The 25,210-nt window shown below is 40.4% G+C and overlaps 1 protein-coding gene and 7 non-coding genes across 8 annotated transcripts; 7 read left to right on the top strand and 1 right to left on the bottom strand.

The window, feature by feature from the left end:
* Positions 1-204: 204 nt before the first annotated feature.
* LOC111804865 (Ankyrin repeat family protein) lies at positions 205-8,549 on the bottom strand. The gene is made up of 5 exons (XM_023689668.2): positions 8,249-8,549; positions 7,858-7,990; positions 1,458-1,582; positions 1,146-1,292; positions 205-523 (listed from the first exon to the last, which is right to left on the bottom strand). Exons 1-5 carry the CDS (start codon positions 8,438-8,440, stop codon positions 389-391), a joined length of 732 nt encoding a protein of 243 aa, XP_023545436.2. The 5' UTR covers positions 8,441-8,549; the 3' UTR covers positions 205-388.
* An 8,959-nt stretch (positions 8,550-17,508) lies between these two features.
* Positions 17,509-17,582, top strand: TRNAV-AAC (transfer RNA valine (anticodon AAC)). The gene has a single exon. It is a non-coding gene; the product is annotated as a tRNA-Val (tRNA).
* Positions 17,583-20,157: 2,575 nt separating this feature from the next.
* On the top strand, positions 20,158-20,231 carry TRNAV-AAC (transfer RNA valine (anticodon AAC)). Its single transcript has one exon. It is a non-coding gene; the product is annotated as a tRNA-Val (tRNA).
* An 809-nt stretch (positions 20,232-21,040) lies between these two features.
* TRNAV-AAC (transfer RNA valine (anticodon AAC)) lies at positions 21,041-21,114 on the top strand. Its single transcript has one exon. It is a non-coding gene; the product is annotated as a tRNA-Val (tRNA).
* An 809-nt stretch (positions 21,115-21,923) lies between these two features.
* On the top strand, positions 21,924-21,997 carry TRNAV-AAC (transfer RNA valine (anticodon AAC)). The gene has a single exon. It is a non-coding gene; the product is annotated as a tRNA-Val (tRNA).
* An 809-nt stretch (positions 21,998-22,806) lies between these two features.
* TRNAV-AAC (transfer RNA valine (anticodon AAC)) lies at positions 22,807-22,880 on the top strand. Its single transcript has one exon. It is a non-coding gene; the product is annotated as a tRNA-Val (tRNA).
* Positions 22,881-23,689: 809 nt separating this feature from the next.
* Positions 23,690-23,763, top strand: TRNAV-AAC (transfer RNA valine (anticodon AAC)). The gene has a single exon. It is a non-coding gene; the product is annotated as a tRNA-Val (tRNA).
* Positions 23,764-24,572: 809 nt separating this feature from the next.
* On the top strand, positions 24,573-24,646 carry TRNAV-AAC (transfer RNA valine (anticodon AAC)). The gene has a single exon. It is a non-coding gene; the product is annotated as a tRNA-Val (tRNA).
* The last annotated feature ends 564 nt before the right edge of the window (positions 24,647-25,210 follow it).

Genomic DNA, 25,210 nt, shown 5'->3' on the forward strand with positions numbered 1-25,210 from the left:
ACATATAAAAGAAGTGGAAATCAACTTAACCTCAAAATATAAAATCATCCAAATATTTACCAAAACTCAGCTTTAAATTTGAGCAAGCACTACAACATCATGGAACTACTAGTATAGGATGGAACTTCAAAAAAAAAAAAAAAACGGAATTGCTGGCATCGATGATCCCCCCCCCCCCCCCCCCCCATTCACTAAATCTTGCATAGTTATTATTATTATTATTTTTTTCCAATAAGAATGCTTAAAAAAAAATAAAAAAATAAAAAAGGGAAAATGAAGAGCCAGGTTTTGGCATTTCGAACCCGAACTGGAAACCTTCTTTTCTCATTAACTAGAGGAGTGAATACAGGGAACCCCTGGTACAGCGTTAACAACGACGTCGTTTTCATCATCCTTCAAGCATTGTTTGGGCAGCATCAATCAGGGTTGGCCTAAAGTCGCTTGAAGCTCTACCAAGAACAGTGTAGCCTTCCCTGTCTTCCACATCCACGTCCGCTCCATGTCTTATTAGAAGAAGAGCAACCTGTCAGACACATCAACATAGAGTATTAATAAACATCTTCTCTTGAGCTTACACAACTAGTAATAACATTTGTCTACCACGACAACACAAGCAATATCTACATCTAATCCACCAATGCTAATCACAAAACTAAAAAATAAACATAGCCCGATGTTTAAAAACGTGCTGAAATATGTAATTTATTTTAACTGTAAACAAATAACAACACTAGTTTTTGGCTCAAGAGTACAAGTTGGTTGAAATTGCATACTACTTTCTCTCCTTTTGGCACTACCAAAAATGTCTCTTCAATAGAAAATATTGAGTTTAACAAATGGAAATGAGAGATTTGATCCTCTACCTTTGAGCCGAGAGCATATGTTTTAACCAACCAATTGAGTTATGCTCAAGTTGGTACCAATTTTATAGAAAATTAGGATTATTTGCCTCGTTAATCATCAATCACAACGCCCCTTTCAGCCAAACGAAGATGTCATATACAACCAACGTCATAGAACAGATGATAGAAACAAACTTATCTAACTAAAGCAAAACTTATAACATAGAGTTCGGAATATATATATATATATATATATATATATATATATATATATATATATATTTATATAAGAATCAAAATAACCTCTTTGTTTTCGCAAATTACTGCGTTCATAAGAGGTGTTTGACCAGCTTTATCAGTTGCATCAACTTCTGCTCCTTCCTCGATCAGAAGCTCACACAATTCTGAGTTCCCAGTGCTAGCTGCTCGATGCAACGGCGTGCAGCCCACCTAATTTTTGTTCAATTCATCAGCTCCCATGAGCAATATTGATCAGATGATTCACAAGTATGACACAATAAGACTTTTCAACTCTAGCTGTACTTGCAAACTACATGTTGAATTGAAATAAAGCTTAGGCAATTTAAAATACTATATATGAGGTGACTGACATGCCTTGTCTTTTGGATTAATTTTGGCACCATGTGATATAAGAGTTTCAGCAATCTTCAACCACCCTTTGCTCGAAGCATAATGAAGAGCAGTGCGACCACCATTATTTTTCAAATTTACATCGGCTCCTGTAAGATAAAAAAATGAAAGGTCTTGAACATAAACACGTGCATATAAAAATCTCAAGTATAGAAATCGTGTTCATCAAACACGATATATCATGAAAATATGATGCAGTGAATTTATTAAATAATTTTGGTTTAATCGTTCATTTGTTTTAATTCCTCAGCGGCTCTATTCCAGAAAAAAGAAAGGTTTTGGCTTTTGTAACATACCCTATCAAAATCAATTTCAATTGTGACTTATGAGTAAGATTTCATTTGAAGACTTTTATGAGAGCATAGGCTATATCAAAACATCGCGAGGAATGCTTTAAAAGGAAGAAAAATGAAGAGAGAAAAAGACAGCTTCGGAATTATAGATAATTCCATAAACATATTAATTCTCGCATTCACAAGAGTATAGTACCTAGTGAATAATCTTTCTTCCTTCTCTCTCTTTTCTTTTCTTTTTTTTTTTTTTCCTTTTCAAATGTAACAAACAAAGCTTTTAATTAAATTAGGGGAGAAAGATACGAAGAAAGAGGCAATTATAGGGACTGCAAAAGAAAAATTTATTGGGGAGGTAGGTACAGTGTAGTTGTTGGTCTCATGGCTGATAGAGGCACCATCAAAAGCATCTTTTAATTTTTTTTTAGTTCATCTTTTACTTTCTTTCTCATGCATCTAATAGTTAAATAGTTAAGAGTGCGACAGTCGCATAGAAATTTTTCTTGAATGAAGGTAATAAGAAACCGACACAAATAAAAGAGAATAAAAACGACTCACTAGTTGGCAAAAAGTATAAAAATTATAATATTTACAAATTACTATCAAGAGATAGACAAATGAAAAGAAGTTTAAACTCAAGAGAGCTCAAAAGTTTCTATCCTTATCATGGAATGCTTTTCTATTTCTATCCACCTAGAGTTCACATAAAATAGAAAAGATACTATTAATCCAAAGAATTTTGGCGTTGCCTTTGACTCTGCCCTTCGCCTTGCCCATGCCCTTGCCCTTGCTTCTGGAAGGGTGAGCCATGAGAGTGATGAGCAAGAGATATTTGATAGAGCATAGACAAGGCAAGTGATGGGGACACACGGAACAACCAATACCCAATACTGCTAGTGGAAGTGTAAGTCAGGAAGACATTATTACTGCCTTCCTCATTCTATTAGCAGAGGCAATACCACGAAAGGAAATGAAATATTGGGGTTCCTTTGCTGGATATTTAAGTGTTTAGACCACTGAATAAAAGAGAAAAAAGGAAGCCATGAAGACAGTCCTCTTTAAGGTTGCCTTCCAACAACTACCAGAATTCTTCTGCAGATAGTTGACGTTTCTCCAACAAGATCAGTAATCTCCCCACTCGACCTCTCTGTCATTGAAAGATCTTTTGAACTTTGTGGTCCAAAGACGAGCTCTGATGGTTCCTTCGTAAATTTTTAATTTAACTTTTCAACCAACCAAAACTTTACAAGTTGTTAAAAGATCTTTGAGTTTTGTTATTTTCAAAGTATTTATTTCATTTCTAGCATAGGATTTAATTATTTGAATTAAACGGAATTTAGAAAAGTTGTCAAGACCATTGGCTATATAAACCCAAGGAAAGCTTTTTGTTTCCACACAGTTGAGTTGAATGATTTGAAGTTGAGTTTTCTCTTTAGAATTGCACCAGAGAGCATTCTGCCCCTTTGCAAGCCTTGTATTTAGGTTGCATGTCTTAAAACATTCAAGCTTGTTTAGTCACCAATTTGTAGTGTTTTAACCTTGGATAAAAATTAATTTTTTTCCCTTTTTAAACAAGAAACAACTTCTCACTGATATAATGAAAAGGAAAATATTCAAATGATACCAACTCCTCTCCAAAGGAAGGGGAAAAGAAAATAGAAAAAAAAAAAAAAAAAAAAAAAAACAAGCAAACAAGATCATAAAGAAATTATAAAAGAAAAGGGAATGACCAAGAAACAAAAAGGACCTATCAAACAAAAGCTTAGCTTCAAAGAAAACTCAAACAATAACCACAAAGTATTGCGAACTAATAAAGGGAAAAATTTGTAGGTTCGATTCCTACGGGATGCACTTGGAAGGTTCAGTTCAATCGCCTTTAATTTGAGCTTCAGATCCTGAATCTCCATAAATGGATATGACTAGTTAAGGGGGCCTGTTTTCTTTTGCAACAACCGCAAGTTAAGTAGTTCTTGCATTAACCAGTTTAAAATTAGGCTGAAATGACTACAAGTGTGTGCATTTATCAGGAACGTACACCCCAATTATGAGGTACATCAGTAGGTGTTACAATAATACATAGATGAGTTTTGGCTGGTAGAACCACTCTGTCTTCTGCCCAATGCAGTACACTCCCATTTTTTGGTCGTCCCTCGAGCGGGGCTCATTTTATTCCGAGGAGGCGCCAAAGGGTAGGAGTTCTAGACTCCTTTTACGCCACCGAGTAGGGAGTTTCAAACGATCTTCAACAAAAGAGTACTTATACCCGAAACTGACACAATGAGTAGGTAGAAAATACCTAGGGTCGAGAGCTTTAAATGTGCTATGATCTCAATAGGTTAGAGACAAGTTCTTGACGGAGATTCATCTACCATAACCTTCAATAAAATTTGGACGACTATGCTCTTCACGAGACCATATTTCAATAAGCAAATTTAAATCACCATAGAGTCTTCATTTACCTTCATAATCAAAAGTCTTAAATGAGTTTCCATCCTTCAAATTTAGTGAAATCTTGCTTGCATGAAAGGATTAATTGAATCAGAGTCCTTAAAGTGATCTTCCAAAGCATCTTTGATCTCCTTCCAACTATTGTGAGCAAATAACCTAGAAACAACCATTAGCTCACTGGAATCCAATTTCACCGCTAAACATTTTTAACCCGTTGAGAATAAGAAAAAGACAACTTTTCAACAATACTTAAAGAATCTTTTGAGATCTCATTGACCGGAAACCCAAGCCCTTGTTTTTCATTCGAGTTCTTAAATACATCCTCTACAATTCAACCGAAAGAAAAGAATTTTTTTTTTTCCCAAAGACAATTTAGCTAAACCAAATACTTCATGAGAGTTGTCCTCTCAGAAAATATACCAACCTATTTTTAAGAAACTCAACCTATTTTTAAGAAACTCATAGGGACTTGAATCAGCTTTCTTCCTACAAAAGGTGGCCAGACAATGCAATCAATGAACCAACCAAGCGTTGTTGCCAGACAATGCAATCAATGAACCAACCAAGCGTTGTTGACCGGTTAGTCGAGATTGAAAGCAGGTACTCTTGCAAGAAGTCCCTAACAATGTTTGGTAGTTGGAATCTTGCATACATGTATTAAATTGTCCCTAGATAGGATGCCCATCCAAGAGATGATGGAAGGATTGAGTGTTAGGAATCACGACTCTCCATAATGATATGATATTGTCCGCTTCCCCAAAAGGTCTCATACCAATCGAGATATATTCCTTACTTATAAACCCATGATCATTCCCTAAATTAGCCAACGTGGGACTCCCTCCCAACAATCCTCAACAATCCTCCCCTCGAACAAAGTACACTATAGAGCCTCCCCTGAGGCTTATGGAGTTCTCGAACAACCTCCCCTTAACTGAGACTCGACTCCTTTTACTGGAGTCCTCAAACAAAGTACACCCTTTGTTCAATACTTGAATCACTTTTGACTATATCTTCGAGGCTCACAACTTCTTTGTTCGACATTTGAGGATTCCATTGACATGGCTAAGTTAAGGACATGACTCTCCAACCATGTTAGAAATCACGACTCTCCACAATGGTATAGTATTGTCCACTTCGAGCATAAGCTCTCATGGGTTTGCTTTGGGCTTCCCCAAAAGGCTTCATATCAATGAAAATGTATTCCTTACTTATAAACCCATGATCATTACCTAAATTAGCCAATGTAGGACTCCCTCCCAACAATGCCAAAATTGAGACCCTAGAAGAAAAAGTTACATTGGCTAATTTAGGTAATGATCATTGGCTAATTTAGAAGAAAAAGTCACATTAGCTAATTTTGGCTTCGAGCATGGGGATAGCTCAACAAAGTCTATTGCCCACGTGGAAGAGTGCGTCAAAGGTTTAGACAACTCCCCGAAAGCAATGGTTTAGATGTTCTCATATCTTTCTAAAGACGTAAAGATTGCCCTTGATGTTGTCAGGATCGTAATGGCGAATTTGAGTGCTAAATTAAACATCACCATTAGAGCAGTGAAGAACCAAACCCCTAACACGATTTTGAGAATACAAAGGAGCATGGTATTTATTTCTAGACGTAAAATTTTGTGAACTGTTCACCAAAACGATATCTTCCCTCTTTGCATCTTTAACAACCGAAGGCAAAACAAAAAACTTCATATTAGAACTAATGAATCCATGGGATGAAAGTGATTCATTAACCTCTCTGATTCCCGTAAAGGCATTTCATGGTACAAAATATTTGCATTAAACATATCAAATTTTGATTCAAAATTAATTCCTTTCTCTATTATGAAAGTTACAGTGTCAACATTCACATTTGAAAAATCATTTCAACCTCTAAACATTGTTGATTTGTAACAGTTCTATTTTCCTCTGCCAACAAATTAGGTTCCTTCATCTCTTGTTGGGTTGTAAACTTGGGCATCGCCTCAACTTCCTTCGAAGATTCTTAAAACACATAAATAGACAATAGACCATCAATTGCAGACTTAAAGGAACACTGTCCTTTCTCTAATCATTTGGAACAAAACCCCATCATTCATAACCTGACGCAACCTAAAAAGGTCCAAAGGGTTAGTGAAATCATTTAGTGAAAATTCACCTTGGATAATGGACTTATATACTCAAACAGATAGTGTAGAGCCTTATAATCAACACAAAACCTCCTACTATTGCCTTTTTTTTTTCACTAGGAGTATCAGGTTGGTATATGGTAATGTCTCCATTTAACATTTCTTCGATCAATTTCAAACTTCTAAGCGTAAGTGTACCTGTATGGCTTGACATTGATGGGTGGTTCACACTCCAGGAGTTGGATTTAATTGTCAATTAATCATTGAGGGAAAAGTTGATCAATAGTTGGAATAATTGTTTAGAACTTTTGGATAACAACTTCAATCGCTATACACACGGAGTCGAGTTCTAGGGTTGTCAATTCTACCACATACTCCACAACCGGCAAGTGCCACTACTCGTCAAAATATCCCTGGACCCAAGTTTTTGTTAGGCTTTCAAGGAAACACCTATTTGAACCGATGTTAGATTTCCTACCATACTCTCTTCTAGTTGCTTATGCGTCATCGTCTACCCCTTTCTCAGGATTAACATGCTTTGACACCAATATCATAGATCCAAGAAATTTAAAGTATGCAATGTAGAGAACAAAGTAACGATATCACCATACAAAGCTCGACTAACTTGAGAGAGGAAATCTCTACTAAAAATGCACTACAAATCCCAAGATAACCATATCCCTTCCCCCTCCTACCTACTAGCTCTGAAAGGCAAAGCGTCTTCTCATTCTAACTAACTTTCTTTTGCTTTACCTTTTTACCCTTTCTAATATAGAAGTTTATAATTGTGGCCTAAAAATCTCATACTTCATGCTATGGCAGGTACAAATGCTGGTAATTTTCTACTGTGTAGACAAAAGGTGACTTGGGCACCATACAACAATCAACTAAGCCAATTCAAGAGGCCTTCTATTCTCCCTTTAAGCAAACACATAAACTTTCTCACCCTCACGCTAACTTAAAAGGATACATTTCCCTTTCAACCCTCCTATAATAAGCTTTCACTATTAAAGACCTAAAATTGCTCCTGTCCGAAACACCTTGTCCCCGATGTGAAAATCTAGAAATTAGTACTGAATAGCCTGAAAAACCGTCCATGATGCTGATTCTCCAAAAGAGGTCTTTCTAGTATACTAGGATCTTCCAAACATTAGTGCCAGTGGTCTCTCGTTCCACTATCCATTTTTATGTTTAAGTTCAAATTAGAAGGTGAGAGTCAGTCTTTATCAACACCCAATAAACTAATGATAACAAAAGAAGATTAAAAACGTCATGGTTTGATTACTAGACAGTTTTAACAAATTTCATGGGCATCTTGAAGATGGAAGGTGAGAGTCTAAGGTCCCCTTTTCTAGAGACCTCCAATAATCAACACTCGCCTACAGTGCAGAGTCTATAGTAAGATTCATCCGTATGCTAAACAACTTAGCTTTGTACATAAACTAGCCGACTCAAAGCACTACAAAAGCAACCAGATATACAAAACATCAGAAAATCTTAGAATTCACTTACCTCCGCTTAGCAAGATATCTAAAATATCAGACCTCCCAATGCTAGCAGTAGAATGAATCGGTGCCCAACCTTCCTCATCGGCACAGTTTATTAATTTTGTAGACTGATCAGCAGTAGCTAGTATCTTTACCACCTGGTGCATTACGAAGAATTCCAATAATGTATAAATAAGGCCAACAGACATCCAAATTTAAGCCTTAAACAAAGTCATGGTCGGTACTTCATTACGCATTTCAAATTGACAAGGTGATAAGTCGTCATTTCTTCTAATAACAAAAACAATGCCAAAAATAAAACCACAAGTTGTAATTCATTTACAAGAGAAGCCATGGGAGAGAGCTTTTTGGTTTGGAATTTCACTAATTCAAAGAAAAGTTGGGTCAAGACTAACATCGGCGTGGCCTGAAGAGACAGCAACATGGAGAAGAGAGCGGCCATCCTCATTTCTCAGGGAGAGAGATTGAGAAAGCTGGTGTGGTGCAAGGGCAGCGAAAGCGGAAGAATCGCCGGTCTCTGCGGCTTTGAAAAGATCTTCATCTTTGATTAGACGAAGATCTTTCGAGGCATCGATTTCCATATCCATGGATTTTGAGAACTTGAAGGTTAAGCTTGGAGTGTTGAGTCGCAGGAGAGGAGAGGACTCTCACACTGATCACAACCTCTTTTAGTCCGAACCGAACCGCCTAAATGGAACGTTCTAGACTTATCAGAATTGAATAAAAATTGAGGGAAAAAGAAAGAACATTTAATTTCATCTCTTACCCATTTAAATCATAAACTTCCAATTGGATCCATTTAAGTTCTAAATTTGGATAATTGTATCAAATTTGTACTTCCCATTAAATTTTCATTTCAATCACCTAAAAAGGTTTGTCACACATAATTTATTAAAGTCATCTAATTTATTTTTTAAGATGACTTCACAATGTTATGCAATGGTGTGAAGTTTGAAAATAATTGAAACACGTTAGGTATGTAAAATGACCAAAATGTCCCTAAGATTTCCTATGATGTTTTAAGGTTTAAACATGCTTCAAATGACTTCTACGTCTTAAGGCTTGGTCCTAAGAAGAGGAAGGTATGTTCAAGATTTCAAGTTGGAAACCTAAACTAAGTTAGGACCCAAGAAACTTCTAAAGAAAACATAGGAATCAAGATAAGATTTCATTATAGCTTTATGACTCTTTAGAATAACTCATGTTTCTGGGTTCATATGTTTATGAAAGTATGTTACCACTTATGCCTCGAGAAATTATGGACCTTAGAAACTTACAAGATTGAGAACAAAAAATAATACTACACAAGCTCTGCTACTACCTAGATAAGAGAATGCTAAGTACTACTCAAGGATAAGAGATCAAGGTGCTCAAACATAGAAACTCAAGAATGCTATGAAATACTTTAATCATGTCTAATGTGACCCATGCCCCGACACCATGCGGTGCTTTCAAGGCCCATGTTTTCCTCTTCTAGGTGGGATGCCCTGCACCATGTTTTCTTAGCAGGATGTCAAGTGTAGCCTCATGTTCTCTCATCTAGATGAGATACCCTGTGTCACAATTGCTGTTTCTTGGCAGTGGATTTGGCGATTGTGCGGCACTCACTCCCAGCACTGAGTGAGTCAAGCCAACTTTGGATCACGTTGCCTACGATTGGGCAACGTGTATTCAAACCTTAGGCCTCGATTTCAAGAGAAGATTTTAGAAAGCGAGGGAGAGAGGTTTTATAAAGAGAGTTTTGAAAGCAAAAATGAGAAAGAGATCGAGAGTGGTGTTATATAGCATGCAAGCAAAAAGGCAACAACAACGGCTTAAACATTATATAACTTTTTAGGTAGGGAGAATTTGACAACTAGTCACATCCCCCCATAGTACATTTTGAGGCATTTCATGTCTACTAGGCGTAGCTATGATATCGCCAAAACGTCATACTCTTAAAGAAAACAAGAAAGAAATAGTACAACATGAAAGCAATAAAAGAAAGCGGTAAAGTAGTACAAGGCAAAGAGTTTCGGTGTGTAACGGGCATGCGACCATGGGAAACACGTCTTGGACAAGCATGACCGTGACATCCTCCCCCACTTAATTGGTTGACGTTCCTGTCAACAGTCTCATTTCTTCGAACTCTGCAATCTGAGGTGTGGCTGTCTTTAGGTCGTTGGCACTTTCCCAACTGGTTTCTTCTTCTGGAAGTTCTTTCCAAAATTCTTATAAGTTGCACTTTGGTTTGCCAATGAGACAAGTTCGCTCGGCTAAAATCTCTTCTACTTCCTTTTTACTCGAGTCCTTCATCGTCACTGGTGGTCGTGTCACTTGGTTGCGTTGATGGTCGTCGTTGTCTGGATGATACGGTTTTAGGTTACTTACATGGATGATGGGGTGAATTCTCATCCATGTAGGTAGTTGGAGACGATATGAAGTCCTTCCGACTTTCTCAATGACTTCAATTGGTCCCTCAAATTTTCGCTCTAGTCGTTGGTCTCGATTCCCACGGAATCTAAATTATTCTGATCTCAGCTTGATCATAACTTGGTCACTAGCTTGAAACTCTAATGATCTTTGTTTTTGGTCTGCCCACTTTTTCATTCTTCGTGGGGCTATCTCCAAGTACATTCGTGCTATTTCTGAGGTTTGCTTCCACTCTTTCGTGAAATTGTATGCTTGAGGGCTTCTACCAGCATACAGGTGGTCAATAACATGGGGCATAAGTGGTTGTCTACCACATACTATTTCAAAAGGGATTTTTCTTGTCGACGAGCTTTGTTGGTAATTGAAGCTAACCTGAGCTACATCAAGCATCTGTACCCAGTTCTTCTATCGTGCATCGATGAAATGACATAAGAAATCCTCATGCATACTGTTAAACTTTTCAGTTTGTCCGTCAGTTTGGGGGTGATAACTCAAAGAGATGTTTAGGCTCGACCCCAATAGCTTGAACAACTCAATCCAAAATGTTCATGTGAATCTTGGATCGTGATCGCTTATAATACTAGCGGAAATGCCCCACAACTTGACTATGTGTCGAAAGAATAGTTCTACAGTCGCTTCAGTAGAGCATGACTTGGGAGTTGGGATGAATGTGGCATATTTGGAGAACCTGACGATGATGACCAAGATGGACTTCATTTCTCCTACCTTGGGGAGGTGTGTGATAAAATCTAGAGAAATACTTTTTCATGGTCGGGAAGGGACCGGTAATGGTTCTAGTAGTCCCGCAATTTTGTTTTCTTCAACCTTGTTTTGTTGGTAGATAAGACAAGTCTTTGTAAACTGTGTCGCATCGTCGCGGAGGTTCGGCCAATAGTACTCCATTTTTAGGAGGGCATAGGTTCTTTGCCACCCGTTGTGGCCTGCCCATGGTGTGTCATGGCATTCTTTAAGTAAGAGTCTCCTCATGTTCCTCGAACAGGGAACATAAAGACGATTTCCCTTGGTGAAGAGTAAATTGTCCTTGACCCAAAACGGGCGAGTCTTCCCCTCTCTAACTAGCTACATGATGGCCTGGGCGGCCGGGTCTTTGGCTAGGTGTTCTTCAATACTTTCTCGTATCATTCCGCTCAGCTTACTTGCTTGTAGATGAGCTAACATGCATAGGCCTGCATGTTCGCTCTTCCGACTTAAGACATCTGCAGCTTGGTATGCTTTACCTGGCCTGTGTTCGAACTGAAAGTCGAATTTGGCTACACATTCTTACCAACGCACTTGTCTCGACGATAACTTGAGTTGGTCAAAGAAGTGACATATGGAACTGTTGTCTGTCTTGACTACAAACTTAGCTTCGAGGAGGTACTGCCTCGAAGCTCGTAAACAGTGGACTACTGCCAGCATTTCTTCCTCAGATGCTGCATACCTTCTTTCTGCCTCATTTAACTTCCAACTCTCGTATGCAATGGGGTGTCCCTCCTGCAGTAGGACGCCCCTAGGGTGAAGTCTAACGCATCCGTTTCGACTTCAAAAGGTTTTGTCACGTCGACAATCCCCAGAACTGGCCCTTCCATCATGGTGTTCTTTAAGTTGTCGAAGGCTTCTTGACTGCGTGGTGTCCAACTCCACTTGTTTCCCTTCTTTAGTAGCTCAATCAAGGGACCTGCGCGCTTCAAGAATTCTTCAACAAACCGCCAATAATAGTTTGCTAACCCAAGGAAGGAGCGTACTTCTGTCACTGAGGAGGGAGTCTTCCAATCCTTGATGGCTTTGGCTTTCTCCTCTTCCATACCTACCATGCCTGCTTCTATTACATGTCTAAGAAAGTCGATTCATTGTTGCGCAAATGTGCATTTTTCCCTCTTCACATATAGTTGGCGTTCTCTCAAATTTTCGAAAACTAACCGAAGGTGGGTTTGATTCTCTTCCATGGTGGAGCTGTAAACCACTATGTTGTCCAAGTAGACTACCACGAATTTATCGATGTACTTTTGGAAGACTTGGTTCGTTAGTGTGCAAAATGTGGCAGGGGCATTAGTGAGACCAAAAGACATGACTAAGAATTCAAAGGCCCATATCTAGTGACACAAGTCGTTTTGGGTTCATCTCCCTCGGCAATCCGAACTTGATAATATCCCAACCATAAGTCGAGTTTTGAGAAGTACTTTGCACCATGTAGTCGATCAAACAAGTCTGTAATGATGGGCAAAGGGTATTTATTTTTTACAGTGATTTTATTTAGGGCGCGGTAGTCTATGCATAGGCGAAGACTCCCATCCTTCTTCTTCTGAAACAACACCGGGGCTCCGTTGGGAGCTTTCGCAGGTCTGATAAACCAAGCAGTAAGTAGTTCATCCAGTTGCTTCCGTAGCTCCGCTAACTTAGGTGGAGCCATTCTGTAGGCATTCTTTGCTGGGGTTTCGACTTAGGCATCAGTTCGATCTCGTGGTCTATGCCCCGACGAGGTGGTAAGGTCTTTGGTAGACTCTTTGGTATTACTTCGTTGTACTCCTTTAGTACGTGTTGTATTTCTATGGGAACCAATTTAACTGTTCTTTCAGTTTCAACCACAGGGATGACCATGAACGTTGGTTCGTTAAGTGAAAGACCCCGTTTAAATTGGAGAGCTGAAATCATCTTGATTCCATCAGGTTATTTGATGCTTGTCTGGACAACAGTAGGGGTTGATCCTGTATTTACTAGGCATTTTGACAAAGCATGGGGATCACTTTATGTTCGAATAGGAATTCCATCCCGAGTACCACATCAAAGTCGTCCATTTTGATGATCACAAAGTCCACTAGACTACTCCATGTTCCTAACTTTAGGGTAGTCTTTCTCGCTATTCCGAGGATCGGTAGGGCCATAGAGTTGACGACCTTCATCTTCCCCGAGTCTCGATGTTCAACCGATTCGCTTCAGTCTCGGTCATGAAGTTATGGGTGGCTCTTGAATCAACCATCGTATTCTTAGCCAATTTGTGATTCACCCATGCTTCCACGTACATGAGACCTTTTTCAGTCGGCTCTCTTTGCTCTCCAATCTTCTTTTGGAGTGCAAATAGGAACTTTAGGGCTCCCATCCGAGGAGTTTCTGTGTTCAGCACTTTTTCAACTTCTTCTCCCTCTCATTTTGCGTCTGAGTCTACGTCTAATGCCGCTTGGAATGCAGGTAGTGATGCCTTCTTTAGGCACTCATATACCCGGTGGTTCCCTCCACATAGGAAACAGGAGGAATGTTAGATCAAAGCCTGCTATTTTCATTATTCAGTTTTTTTTTTTTTTTTTTTTTTGACCTTTTTACTCAAATGAGTAGTTATTTAAATAGAAACAAATCTTTTTCAGCAAAATCAAACTCTTATTCTCTCATTTTCTACCCTTTCTTATTTTTCTTCCAACAAATTTTCTTCGGATATTTCTCCTCCATCAAATTATTTCCAATCACGGCGATTCAAAAGACATCAAGTGGTATCACAGACAAATTAGTCTTCGCGGCGCCGGTCAAGAGTCATTGAGTCTTTCGTAACGTGATTTTTCGAGGCTTCAAATCCAAAATGCGGCGAGTAAAACAAAGTACTCGGTAAGCAGCCTACTTGTAGGCTCTCATCGCATCTAGTTCCTAGCAGAGGTTTCCACGGGCTTTTCAATAGGCTCTAGGAAGCTTGGGCTTAACTCTATGGTTGTCCGACCTTCTGGGGAGGCTCCCAATGGTGTCGTGGTGTAGTTGGTTATCCCGTCAGTCTAACACACTGAAGGTCTCCAGTTCAAGTTTGGGCGAGGCCATATTTGAAATTTTTATTTTTGTTTTATAATCTCGATTCATTTTAGACCTCTACGAGAGAGTTTAAGAGCTCTAGAGCTTGGTAAGCCCGAGAGCCGTGCCCTCGAACACACATTGAGCGTGTAATTAATCGTTTTGGACTTTTATTGAAGAAATACTTGTCGGAATCAACAAGGACTAGGGTGGAATGATTGTGAGCACGTTGCATGCTTGATTCAGCCAAGAAATTTATGAACTAAACTTGGTATCAGAGGTCTAGGTTGATTGGTCCGACGGACTGTTTTCGCTGGACCAAGAGTCATTGAGTCTTTCGTTACGTGATTTTTCGAGGCTTCAAATCTCAAACCGTGACGGAAATGACAAAAAGAAAGGAAAATAAAAATAAAAGCAAAATTAAATTAGACATTAAAATAATGCAATTTAAAATCAAACAACGCCACCACTAAAACAAATTGAAAAGCAATACAAACATGCGTTGCTAAAGGCTTGTTACAGACGGGGAAAGGGTTCGGGATACTATTTCGAACGAAATATAAAAGACCCAAAGTACACAGACCGGGTCGACACTCACAAACGACCCTCAAGTGACAATGCAGCTCGCAAACGCTCCCCCACCTCGAGCGACAGCTAGCGAAGACCTGAAAAAGAAATCTAAAATGCGGCGAGTAAAACAAAGTACTCGGTAAGCAGCCTACTTGTAGGCTCTCATCGCATCTAGTTCCTAGCTGAGGTTTCCACGGGCTTTTCAATAGGCTCTAGGAAGCTTGGGCTTAACTCTATGGTTGTCCGACCTTCTGGGGAGGCTCCCAATGGTGTCGTGGTGTAGTTGGTTATCCCGTCAGTCTAACACACTGAAGGTCTCCAGTTCAAGTTTGGGCGATGCCATATTTGAAATTTTTATTTTTGTTTTATAATCTCGATTCATTTTAGACCTCTACGAGAGAGTTTAAGAGCTCTAGAGCTTGGTAAGCCCGAGAGCCGTGCCCTCGAACACACATTGAGCGTGTAATTAATCGTTTTGGACTTTTATTGAAGAAATACTTGTCGGAATCAACAAGGACTAGGGTGGAATGATTGTGAGCACGTTGCATGCTTGATTCAGCCAAGAAATTTATGAACTAAACTTGGTATCAGAGGTTGATTGGTCCGACGGACTGTTTTCGCTGGACCAAGAGTCATTGAGTCTTTCGTTACGTGATTTTTCGAGGCTTCAAATCTCAAACCGTGACGGAAATGACAAAAAGAAAGGAAAATAAAAATAAAAGCAAAATTAAATTAGACATTAAAATAATGCAATTTAAAATCAAACAACGCCACCACTAAAACAAATTGAAAAGCAATACAAACATGCGTTGCTAAAGGCTTGTTACAGACGGGGAAAGGGTTCGGGATACTATTTCGAACGAAATATAAAAGACCCAAAGTACACAGACCGGGTCGACACTCACAAACGACCCTCAAGTGACAATGCAGCTCGCAAACGCTCCCCCACCTCGAGCGACAGCTAGCGAAGACCTGAAAAAGAAATCTAAAATGCGGCGAGTAAAACAAAGTACTCGGTAAGCAGCCTACTTGTAGGCTCTCATCGCATCTAGTTCCTAGCTGAGGTTTCCACGGGCTTTTCAATAGGCTCTAGGAAGCTTGGGCTTAACTCTATGGTTGTCCGACCTTCTGGGGAGGCTCCCAATGGTGTCGTGGTGTAGTTGGTTATCCCGTCAGTCTAACACATTGAAGGTCTCCAGTTCAAGTTTGGGCGAGGCCATATTTGAAATTTTTATTTTTGTTTTATAATCTCGATTCATTTTAGACCTCTACGAGAGAGTTTAAGAGCTCTAGAGCTTGGTAAGCCCGAGAGCCGTGCCCTCGAACACACATTGAGCGTGTAATTAATCGTTTTGGACTTTTATTGAAGAAATACTTGTCGGAATCAACAAGGACTAGGGTGGAATGATTGTGAGCACGTTGCATGCTTGATTCAGCCAAGAAATTTATGAACTAAACTTGGTATCAGAGGTCTAGGTTGATTGGTCCGACGGACTGTTTTCGCTGGACCAAGAGTCATTGAGTCTTTCGTTACGTGATTTTTCGAGGCTTCAAATCTCAAACCGTGACGGAAATGACAAAAAGAAAGGAAAATAAAAATAAAAGCAAAATTAAATTAGACATTAAAATAATGCAATTTAAAATCAAACAACGCCACCACTAAAACAAATTGAAAAGCAATACAAACATGCGTTGCTAAAGGCTTGTTACAGACGGGGAAAGGGTTCGGGATACTATTTCGAACGAAATATAAAAGACCCAAAGTACACAGACCGGGTCGACACTCACAAACGACCCTCAAGTGACAATGCAGCTCGCAAACGCTCCCCCACCTCGAGCGACAGCTAGCGAAGACCTGAAAAAGAAATCTAAAATGCGGCGAGTAAAACAAAGTACTCGGTAAGCAGCCTACTTGTAGGCTCTCATCGCATCTAGTTCCTAGCTGAGGTTTCCACGGGCTTTTCAATAGGCTCTAGGAAGCTTGGGCTTAACTCTATGGTTGTCCGACCTTCTGGGGAGGCTCCCAATGGTGTCGTGGTGTAGTTGGTTATCCCGTCAGTCTAACACACTGAAGGTCTCCAGTTCAAGTTTGGGCGATGCCATATTTGAAATTTTTATTTTTGTTTTATAATCTCGATTCATTTTAGACCTCTACGAGAGAGTTTAAGAGCTCTAGAGCTTGGTAAGCCCGAGAGCCGTGCCCTCGAACACACATTGAGCGTGTAATTAATCGTTTTGGACTTTTATTGAAGAAATACTTGTCGGAATCAACAAGGACTAGGGTGGAATGATTGTGAGCACGTTGCATGCTTGATTCAGCCAAGAAATTTATGAACTAAACTTGGTATCAGAGGTTGATTGGTCCGACGGACTGTTTTCGCTGGACCAAGAGTCATTGAGTCTTTCGTTACGTGATTTTTCGAGGCTTCAAATCTCAAACCGTGACGGAAATGACAAAAAGAAAGGAAAATAAAAATAAAAGCAAAATTAAATTAGACATTAAAATAATGCAATTTAAAATCAAACAACGCCACCACTAAAACAAATTGAAAAGCAATACAAACATGCGTTGCTAAAGGCTTGTTACAGACGGGGAAAGGGTTCGGGATACTATTTCGAACGAAATATAAAAGACCCAAAGTACACAGACCGGGTCGACACTCACAAACGACCCTCAAGTGACAATGCAGCTCGCAAACGCTCCCCCACCTCGAGCGACGGCTAGCGAAGACCTGAAAAAGAAATCTAAAATGCGGCGAGTAAAACAAAGTACTCGGTAAGCAGCCTACTTGTAGGCTCTCATCGCATCTAGTTCCTAGCTGAGGTTTCCACGGGCTTTTCAATAGGCTCTAGGAAGCTTGGGCTTAACTCTATGGTTGTCCGACCTTCTGGGGAGGCTCCCAACGGTGTCGTGGTGTAGTTGGTTATCACGTCAGTCTAACACACTGAAGGTCTCCAGTTCAAGTCTGGGCGACGCCATATTTGAAATTTTTATTTTTGTTTTATAATCTCGATTCATTTTAGACCTCTACGAGAGAGTTTAAGAGCTCTAGAGCTTGGTAAGCCCGAGAGCCGTGCCCTCGAACACACATTGAGCGTGTAATTAATCGTTTTGGACTTTTATTGAAGAAATACTTGTCGGAATCAACAAGGACTAGGGTGGAATGATTGTGAGCACGTTGCATGCTTGATTCAGCCAAGAAATTTATGAACTAAACTTGGTATCAGAGGTCTAGGTTGATTGGTCCGACGGACTGTTTTCGCTGGACCAAGAGTCATTGAGTCTTTCGTTACGTGATTTTTCGAGGCTTCAAATCTCAAACCGTGACGGAAATGACAAAAAGAAAGGAAAATAAAAATAAAAGCAAAATTAAATTAGACATTAAAATAATGCAATTTAAAATCAAACAACGCCACCACTAAAACAAATTGAAAAGCAATACAAACATGCGTTGCTAAAGGCTTGTTACAGACGGGGAAAGGGTTCGGGATACTATTTCGAACGAAATATAAAAGACCCAAAGTACACAGACCGGGTCGACACTCACAAACGACCCTCAAGTGACAATGCAGCTCGCAAACGCTCCCCCACCTCGAGCGACGGCTAGCGAAGACCTGAAAAAGAAATCTAAAATGCGGCGAGTAAAACAAAGTACTCGGTAAGCAGCCTACTTGTAGGCTCTCATCGCATCTAGTTCCTAGCTGAGGTTTCCACGGGCTTTTCAATAGGCTCTAGGAAGCTTGGGCTTAACTCTATGGTTGTCCGACCTTCTGGGGAGGCTCCCAATGGTGTCGTGGTGTAGTTGGTTATCCCGTCAGTCTAACACACTGAAGGTCTCCAGTTCAAGTTTGGGCGAGGCCATATTTGAAATTTTTATTTTTGTTTTATAATCTCGATTCATTTTAGACCTCTACGAGAGAGTTTAAGAGCTCTAGAGCTTGGTAAGCCCGAGAGCCGTGCCCTCGAACACACATTGAGCGTGTAATTAATCGTTTTGGACTTTTATTGAAGAAATACTTGTCGGAATCAACAAGGACTAGGGTGGAATGATTGTGAGCACGTTGCATGCTTGATTCAGCCAAGAAATTTATGAACTAAACTTGGTATCAGAGGTCTAGGTTGATTGGTCCGACGGACTGTTTTCGCTGGACCAAGAGTCATTGAGTCTTTCGTTACGTGATTTTTCGAGGCTTCAAATCTCAAACCGTGACGGAAATGACAAAAAGAAAGGAAAATAAAAATAAAAGCAAAATTAAATTAGACATTAAAATAATGCAATTTAAAATCAAACAACGCCACCACTAAAACAAATTGAAAAGCAATACAAACATGCGTTGCTAAAGGCTTGTTACAGACGGGGAAAGGGTTCGGGATACTATTTCGAACGAAATATAAAAGACCCAAAGTACACAGACCGGGTCGACACTCACAAACGACCCTCAAGTGACAATGCAGCTCGCAAACGCTCCCCCACCTCGAGCGACGGCTAGCGAAGACCTGAAAAAGAAATCTAAAATGCGGCGAGTAAAACAAAGTACTCGGTAAGCAGCCTACTTGTAGGCTCTCATCGCATCCAGTTCCTAGCTGAGGTTTCCACGGGCTTTTCAATAGGCTCTAGGAAGCTTGGGCTTAACTCTATGGTTGTCCGACCTTCTGGGGAGGCTCCCAACGGTGTCGTGGTGTAGTTGGTTATCACGTCAGTCTAACACACTGAAGGTCTCCAGTTCAAGTTTGGGCGAGGCCATATTTGAAATTTTTATTTTTGTTTTATAATCTCGATTCATTTTAGACCTCTACGAGAGAGTTTAAGAGCTCTAGAGCTTGGTAAGCCCGAGAGCCGTGCCCTCGAACACACATTGAGCGTGTAATTAATCGTTTTGGACTTTTATTGAAGAAATACTTGTCGGAATCAACAAGGACTAGGGTGGAATGATTGTGAGCACGTTGCATGCTTGATTCAGCCAAGAAATTTATGAACTAAACTTGGTATCAGAGGTCTAGGTTGATTGGTCCGACGGACTGTTTTCGCTGGACCAAGAGTCATTGAGTCTTTCGTTACGTGATTTTTCGAGGCTTCAAATCTCAAACCGTGACGGAAATGACAAAAAGAAAGGAAAATAAAAATAAAAGCAAAATTAAATTAGACATTAAAATAATGCAATTTAAAATCAAACAACGCCACCACTAAAACAAATTGAAAAGCAATACAAACATGCGTTGCTAAAGGCTTGTTACAGACGGGGAAAGGGTTCGGGATACTATTTCGAACGAAATATAAAAGACCCAAAGTACACAGACCGGGTCGACACTCACAAACGACCCTCAAGTGACAATGCAGCTCGCAAACGCTCCCCCACCTCGAGCGACAGCTAGCGAAGACCTGAAAAAGAAATCTAAAATGCGGCGAGTAAAACAAAGTACTCGGTAAGCAGCCTACTTGTAGGCTCTCATCGCATCCAGTTCCTAGCTGAGGTTTCCACGGGCTTTTCAATAGGCTCTAGGAAGCTTGGGCTTAACTCTATGGTTGTCCGACCTTCTGGGGAGGCTCCCAACGGTGTCGTGGTGTAGTTGGTTATCACGTCAGTCTAACACACTGAAGGTCTCCAGTTCAAGTCTGGGCGACGCCATATTTGAAATTTTTATTTTTGTTTTATAATCTCGATTCATTTTAGACCTCTACGAGAGAGTTTAAGAGCTCTAGAGCTTGGTAAGCCCGAGAGCCGTGCCCTCGAACACACATTGAGCGTGTAATTAATCGTTTTGGACTTTTATTGAAGAAATACTTGTCGGAATCAACAAGGACTAGGGTGGAATGATTGTGAGCACGTTGCATGCTTGATTCAGCCAAGAAATTTATGAACTAAACTTGGTATCAGAGGTCTAGGTTGATTGGTCCGACGGACTGTTTTCGCTGGACCAAGAGTCATTGAGTCTTTCGTTACGTGATTTTTCGAGGCTTCAAATCTCAAACCGTGACGGAAATGACAAAAAGAAAGGAAAATAAAAATAAAAGCAAAATTAAATTAGACATTAAAATAATGCAATTTAAAATCAAACAACGCCACCACTAAAACAAATTGAAAAGCAATACAAACATGCGTTGCTAAAGGCTTGTTACAGACGGGGAAAGGGTTCGGGATACTATTTCGAACGAAATATAAAAGACCCAAAGTACACAGACCGGGTCGACACTCACAAACGACCCTCAAGTGACAATGCAGCTCGCAAACGCTCCCCCACCTCGAGCGACAGCTAGCGAAGACCTGAAAAAGAAATCTAAAATGCGGCGAGTAAAACAAAGTACTCGGTAAGCAGCCTACTTGTAGGCTCTCATCGCATCCAGTTCCTAGCTGAGGTTTCCACGGGCTTTTCAATAGGCTCTAGGAAGCTTGGGCTTAACTCTATGGTTGTCCGACCTTCTGGGGAGGCTCCCAACGGTGTCGTGGTGTAGTTGGTTATCACGTCAGTCTAACACACTGAAGGTCTCCAGTTCAAGTCTGGGCGACGCCATATTTGAAATTTTTATTTTTGTTTTATAATCTCGATTCATTTTAGACCTCTACGAGAGAGTTTAAGAGCTCTAGAGCTTGGTAAGCCCGAGAGCCGTGCCCTCGAACACACATTGAGCGTGTAATTAATCGTTTTGGACTTTTATTGAAGAAATACTTGTCGGAATCAACAAGGACTAGGGTGGAATGATTGTGAGCACGTTGCATGCTTGATTCAGCCAAGAAATTTATGAACTAAACTTGGTATCAGAGGTCTAGGTTGATTGGTCCGACGGACTGTTTTCGCTGGACCAAGAGTCATTGAGTCTTTCGTTACGTGATTTTTCGAGGCTTCAAATCTCAAACCGTGACGGAAATGACAAAAAGAAAGGAAAATAAAAATAAAAGCAAAATTAAATTAGACATTAAAATAATGCAATTTAAAATCAAACAACGCCACCACTAAAACAAATTGAAAAGCAATACAAACATGCGTTGCTAAAGGCTTGTTACAGACGGGGAAAGGGTTCGGGATACTATTTCGAACGAAATATAAAAGACCCAAAGTACACAGACCGGGTCGACACTCACAAACGACCCTCAAGTGACAATGCAGCTCGCAAACGCTCCCCCACCTCGAGCGACAGCTAGCGAAGACCTGAAAAAGAAATCTAAAATGCGGCGAGTAAAACAAAGTACTCGGTAAGCAGCCTACTTGTAGGCTCTCATCGCATCCAGTTCCTAGCTGAGGTTTCCACGGGCTTTTCAATAGGCTCTAGGAAGCTTGGGCTTAACTCTATGGTTGTCCGACCTTCTGGGGAGGCTCCCAACGGTGTCGTGGTGTAGTTGGTTATCACGTCAGTCTAACACACTGAAGGTCTCCAGTTCAAGTCTGGGCGACGCCATATTTGAAATTTTTATTTTTGTTTTATAATCTCGATTCATTTTAGACCTCTACGAGAGAGTTTAAGAGCTCTAGAGCTTGGTAAGCCCGAGAGCCGTGCCCTCGAACACACATTGAGCGTGTAATTAATCGTTTTGGACTTTTATTGAAGAAATACTTGTCGGAATCAACAAGGACTAGGGTGGAATGATTGTGAGCACGTTGCATGCTTGATTCAGCCAAGAAATTTATGAACTAAACTTGGTATCAGAGGTCTAGGTTGATTGGTCCGACGGACTGTTTTCGCTGGACCAAGAGTCATTGAGTCTTTCGTTACGTGATTTTTCGAGGCTTCAAATCTCAAACCGTGACGGAAATGACAAAAAGAAAGGAAAATAAAAATAAAAGCAAAATTAAATTAGACATTAAAATAATGCAATTTAAAATCAAACAACGCCACCACTAAAACAAATTGAAAAGCAATACAAACATGCGTTGCTAAAGGCTTGTTACAGACGGGGAAAGGGTTCGGGATACTATTTCGAACGAAATATAAAAGACCCAAAGTACACAGACCGGGTCGACACTCACAAACGACCCTCAAGTGACAATGCAGCTCGCAAACGCTCCCCCACCTCGAGCGACAGCTAGCGAAGACCTGAAAAAGAAATCTAAAATGCGGCGAGTAAAACAAAGTACTCGGTAAGCAGCCTACTTGTAGGCTCTCATCGCATCCAGTTCCTAGCTGAGGTTTCCACGGGCTTTTCAATAGGCTCTAGGAAGCTTGGGCTTAACTCTATGGTTGTCCGACCTTCTGGGGAGGCTCCCAACGGTGTCGTGGTGTAGTTGGTTATCACGTCAGTCTAACACACTGAAGGTCTCCAGTTCAAGTCTGGGCGACGCCATATTTGAAATTTTTATTTTTGTTTTATAATCTCGATTCATTTTAGACCTCTACGAGAGAGTTTAAGAGCTCTAGAGCTTGGTAAGCCCGAGAGCCGTGCCCTCGAACACACATTGAGCGTGTAATTAATCGTTTTGGACTTTTATTGAAGAAATACTTGTCGGAATCAACAAGGACTAGGGTGGAATGATTGTGAGCACGTTGCATGCTTGATTCAGCCAAGAAATTTATGAACTAAACTTGGTATCAGAGGTCTAGGTTGATTGGTCCGACGGACTGTTTTCGCTGGACCAAGAGTCATTGAGTCTTTCGTTACGTGATTTTTCGAGGCTTCAAATCTCAAACCGTGACGGAAATGACAAAAAGAAAGGAAAATAAAAATAAAAGCAAAATTAAATTAGACATTAAAATAATGCAATTTAAAATCAAACAACGCCACCACTAAAACAAATTGAAAAGCAATACAAACATGCGTTGCTAAAGGCTTGTTACAGACGGGGAAAGGGTTCGGGATACTATTTCGAACGAAATATAAAAGACCCAAAGTACACAGACCGGGTCGACACTCACAAACGACCCTCAAGTGACAATGCAGCTCGCAAACGCTCCCCCACCTCGAGCGACAGCTAGCGAAGACCTGAAAAAGAAATCTAAAATGCGGCGAGTAAAACAAAGTACTCGGTAAGCAGCCTACTTGTAGGCTCTCATCGCATCCAGTTCCTAGCTGAGGTTTCCACGGGCTTTTCAATAGGCTCTAGGAAGCTTGGGCTTAACTCTATGGTTGTCCGACCTTCTGGGGAGGCTCCCAACGGTGTCGTGGTGTAGTTGGTTATCACGTCAGTCTAACACACTGAAGGTCTCCAGTTCAAGTCTGGGCGACGCCATATTTGAAATTTTTATTTTTGTTTTATAATCTCGATTCATTTTAGACCTCTACGAGAGAGTTTAAGAGCTCTAGAGCTTGGTAAGCCCGAGAGCCGTGCCCTCGAACACACATTGAGCGTGTAATTAATCGTTTTGGACTTTTATTGAAGAAATACTTGTCGGAATCAACAAGGACTAGGGTGGAATGATTGTGAGCACGTTGCATGCTTGATTCAGCCAAGAAATTTATGAACTAAACTTGGTATCAGAGGTCTAGGTTGATTGGTCCGACGGACTGTTTTCGCTGGACCAAGAGTCATTGAGTCTTTCGTTACGTGATTTTTCGAGGCTTCAAATCTCAAACCGTGACGGAAATGACAAAAAGAAAGGAAAATAAAAATAAAAGCAAAATTAAATTAGACATTAAAATAATGCAATTTAAAATCAAACAACGCCACCACTAAAACAAATTGAAAAGCAATACAAACATGCGTTGCTAAAGGCTTGTTACAGACGGGGAAAGGGTTCGGGATACTATTTCGAACGAAATATAAAAGACCCAAAGTACACAGACCGGGTCGACACTCACAAACGACCCTCAAGTGACAATGCAGCTCGCAAACGCTCCCCCACCTCGAGCGACAGCTAGCGAAGACCTGAAAAAGAAATCTAAAATGCGGCGAGTAAAACAAAGTACTCGGTAAGCAGCCTACTTGTAGGCTCTCATCGCATCCAGTTCCTAGCTGAGGTTTCCACGGGCTTTTCAATAGGCTCTAGGAAGCTTGGGCTTAACTCTATGGTTGTCCGACCTTCTGGGGAGGCTCCCAACGGTGTCGTGGTGTAGTTGGTTATCACGTCAGTCTAACACACTGAAGGTCTCCAGTTCAAGTCTGGGCGACGCCATATTTGAAATTTTTATTTTTGTTTTATAATCTCGATTCATTTTAGACCTCTACGAGAGAGTTTAAGAGCTCTAGAGCTTGGTAAGCCCGAGAGCCGTGCCCTCGAACACACATTGAGCGTGTAATTAATCGTTTTGGACTTTTATTGAAGAAATACTTGTCGGAATCAACAAGGACTAGGGTGGAATGATTGTGAGCACGTTGCATGCTTGATTCAGCCAAGAAATTTATGAACTAAACTTGGTATCAGAGGTCTAGGTTGATTGGTCCGACGGACTGTTTTCGCTGGACCAAGAGTCATTGAGTCTTTCGTTACGTGATTTTTCGAGGCTTCAAATCTCAAACCGTGACGGAAATGACAAAAAGAAAGGAAAATAAAAATAAAAACAAAATTAAATTAGACATTAAAATAATGCAATTTAAAATCAAACAACGCCACCACTAAAACAAATTGAAAAGCAATACAAACATGCGTTGCTAAAGGCTTGTTACAGACGGGGAAAGGGTTCGGGATACTATTTCGAACGAAATATAAAAGACCCAAAGTACACAGACCGGGTCGACA

The sequence above is a fragment of the Cucurbita pepo genome, chromosome 11 (genome assembly GCF_057944985.1).
Source record: "Cucurbita pepo subsp. pepo isolate OVF chromosome 11, ASM5794498v1, whole genome shotgun sequence".
Taxonomy (NCBI): Eukaryota; Viridiplantae; Streptophyta; class Magnoliopsida; order Cucurbitales; family Cucurbitaceae; genus Cucurbita; species Cucurbita pepo.

Coding starts and splice junctions, on each gene's coding strand:
- LOC111804865 (XM_023689668.2), bottom strand. CDS start 8,440: ATGGATATGGAAATCGATGCCTCGAAAGATCTTCGTCTAATCAAAGAT. Junction 1,583..7,857: donor AGATATCTTGCTAAGCGGAG/GTAAGTGAATTC, acceptor TTTATCTTACAG/GAGCCGATGTAAATTTGAAA. Junction 1,293..1,457: donor AAATTAATCCAAAAGACAAG/GCATGTCAGTCA, acceptor AACAAAAATTAG/GTGGGCTGCACGCCGTTGCA.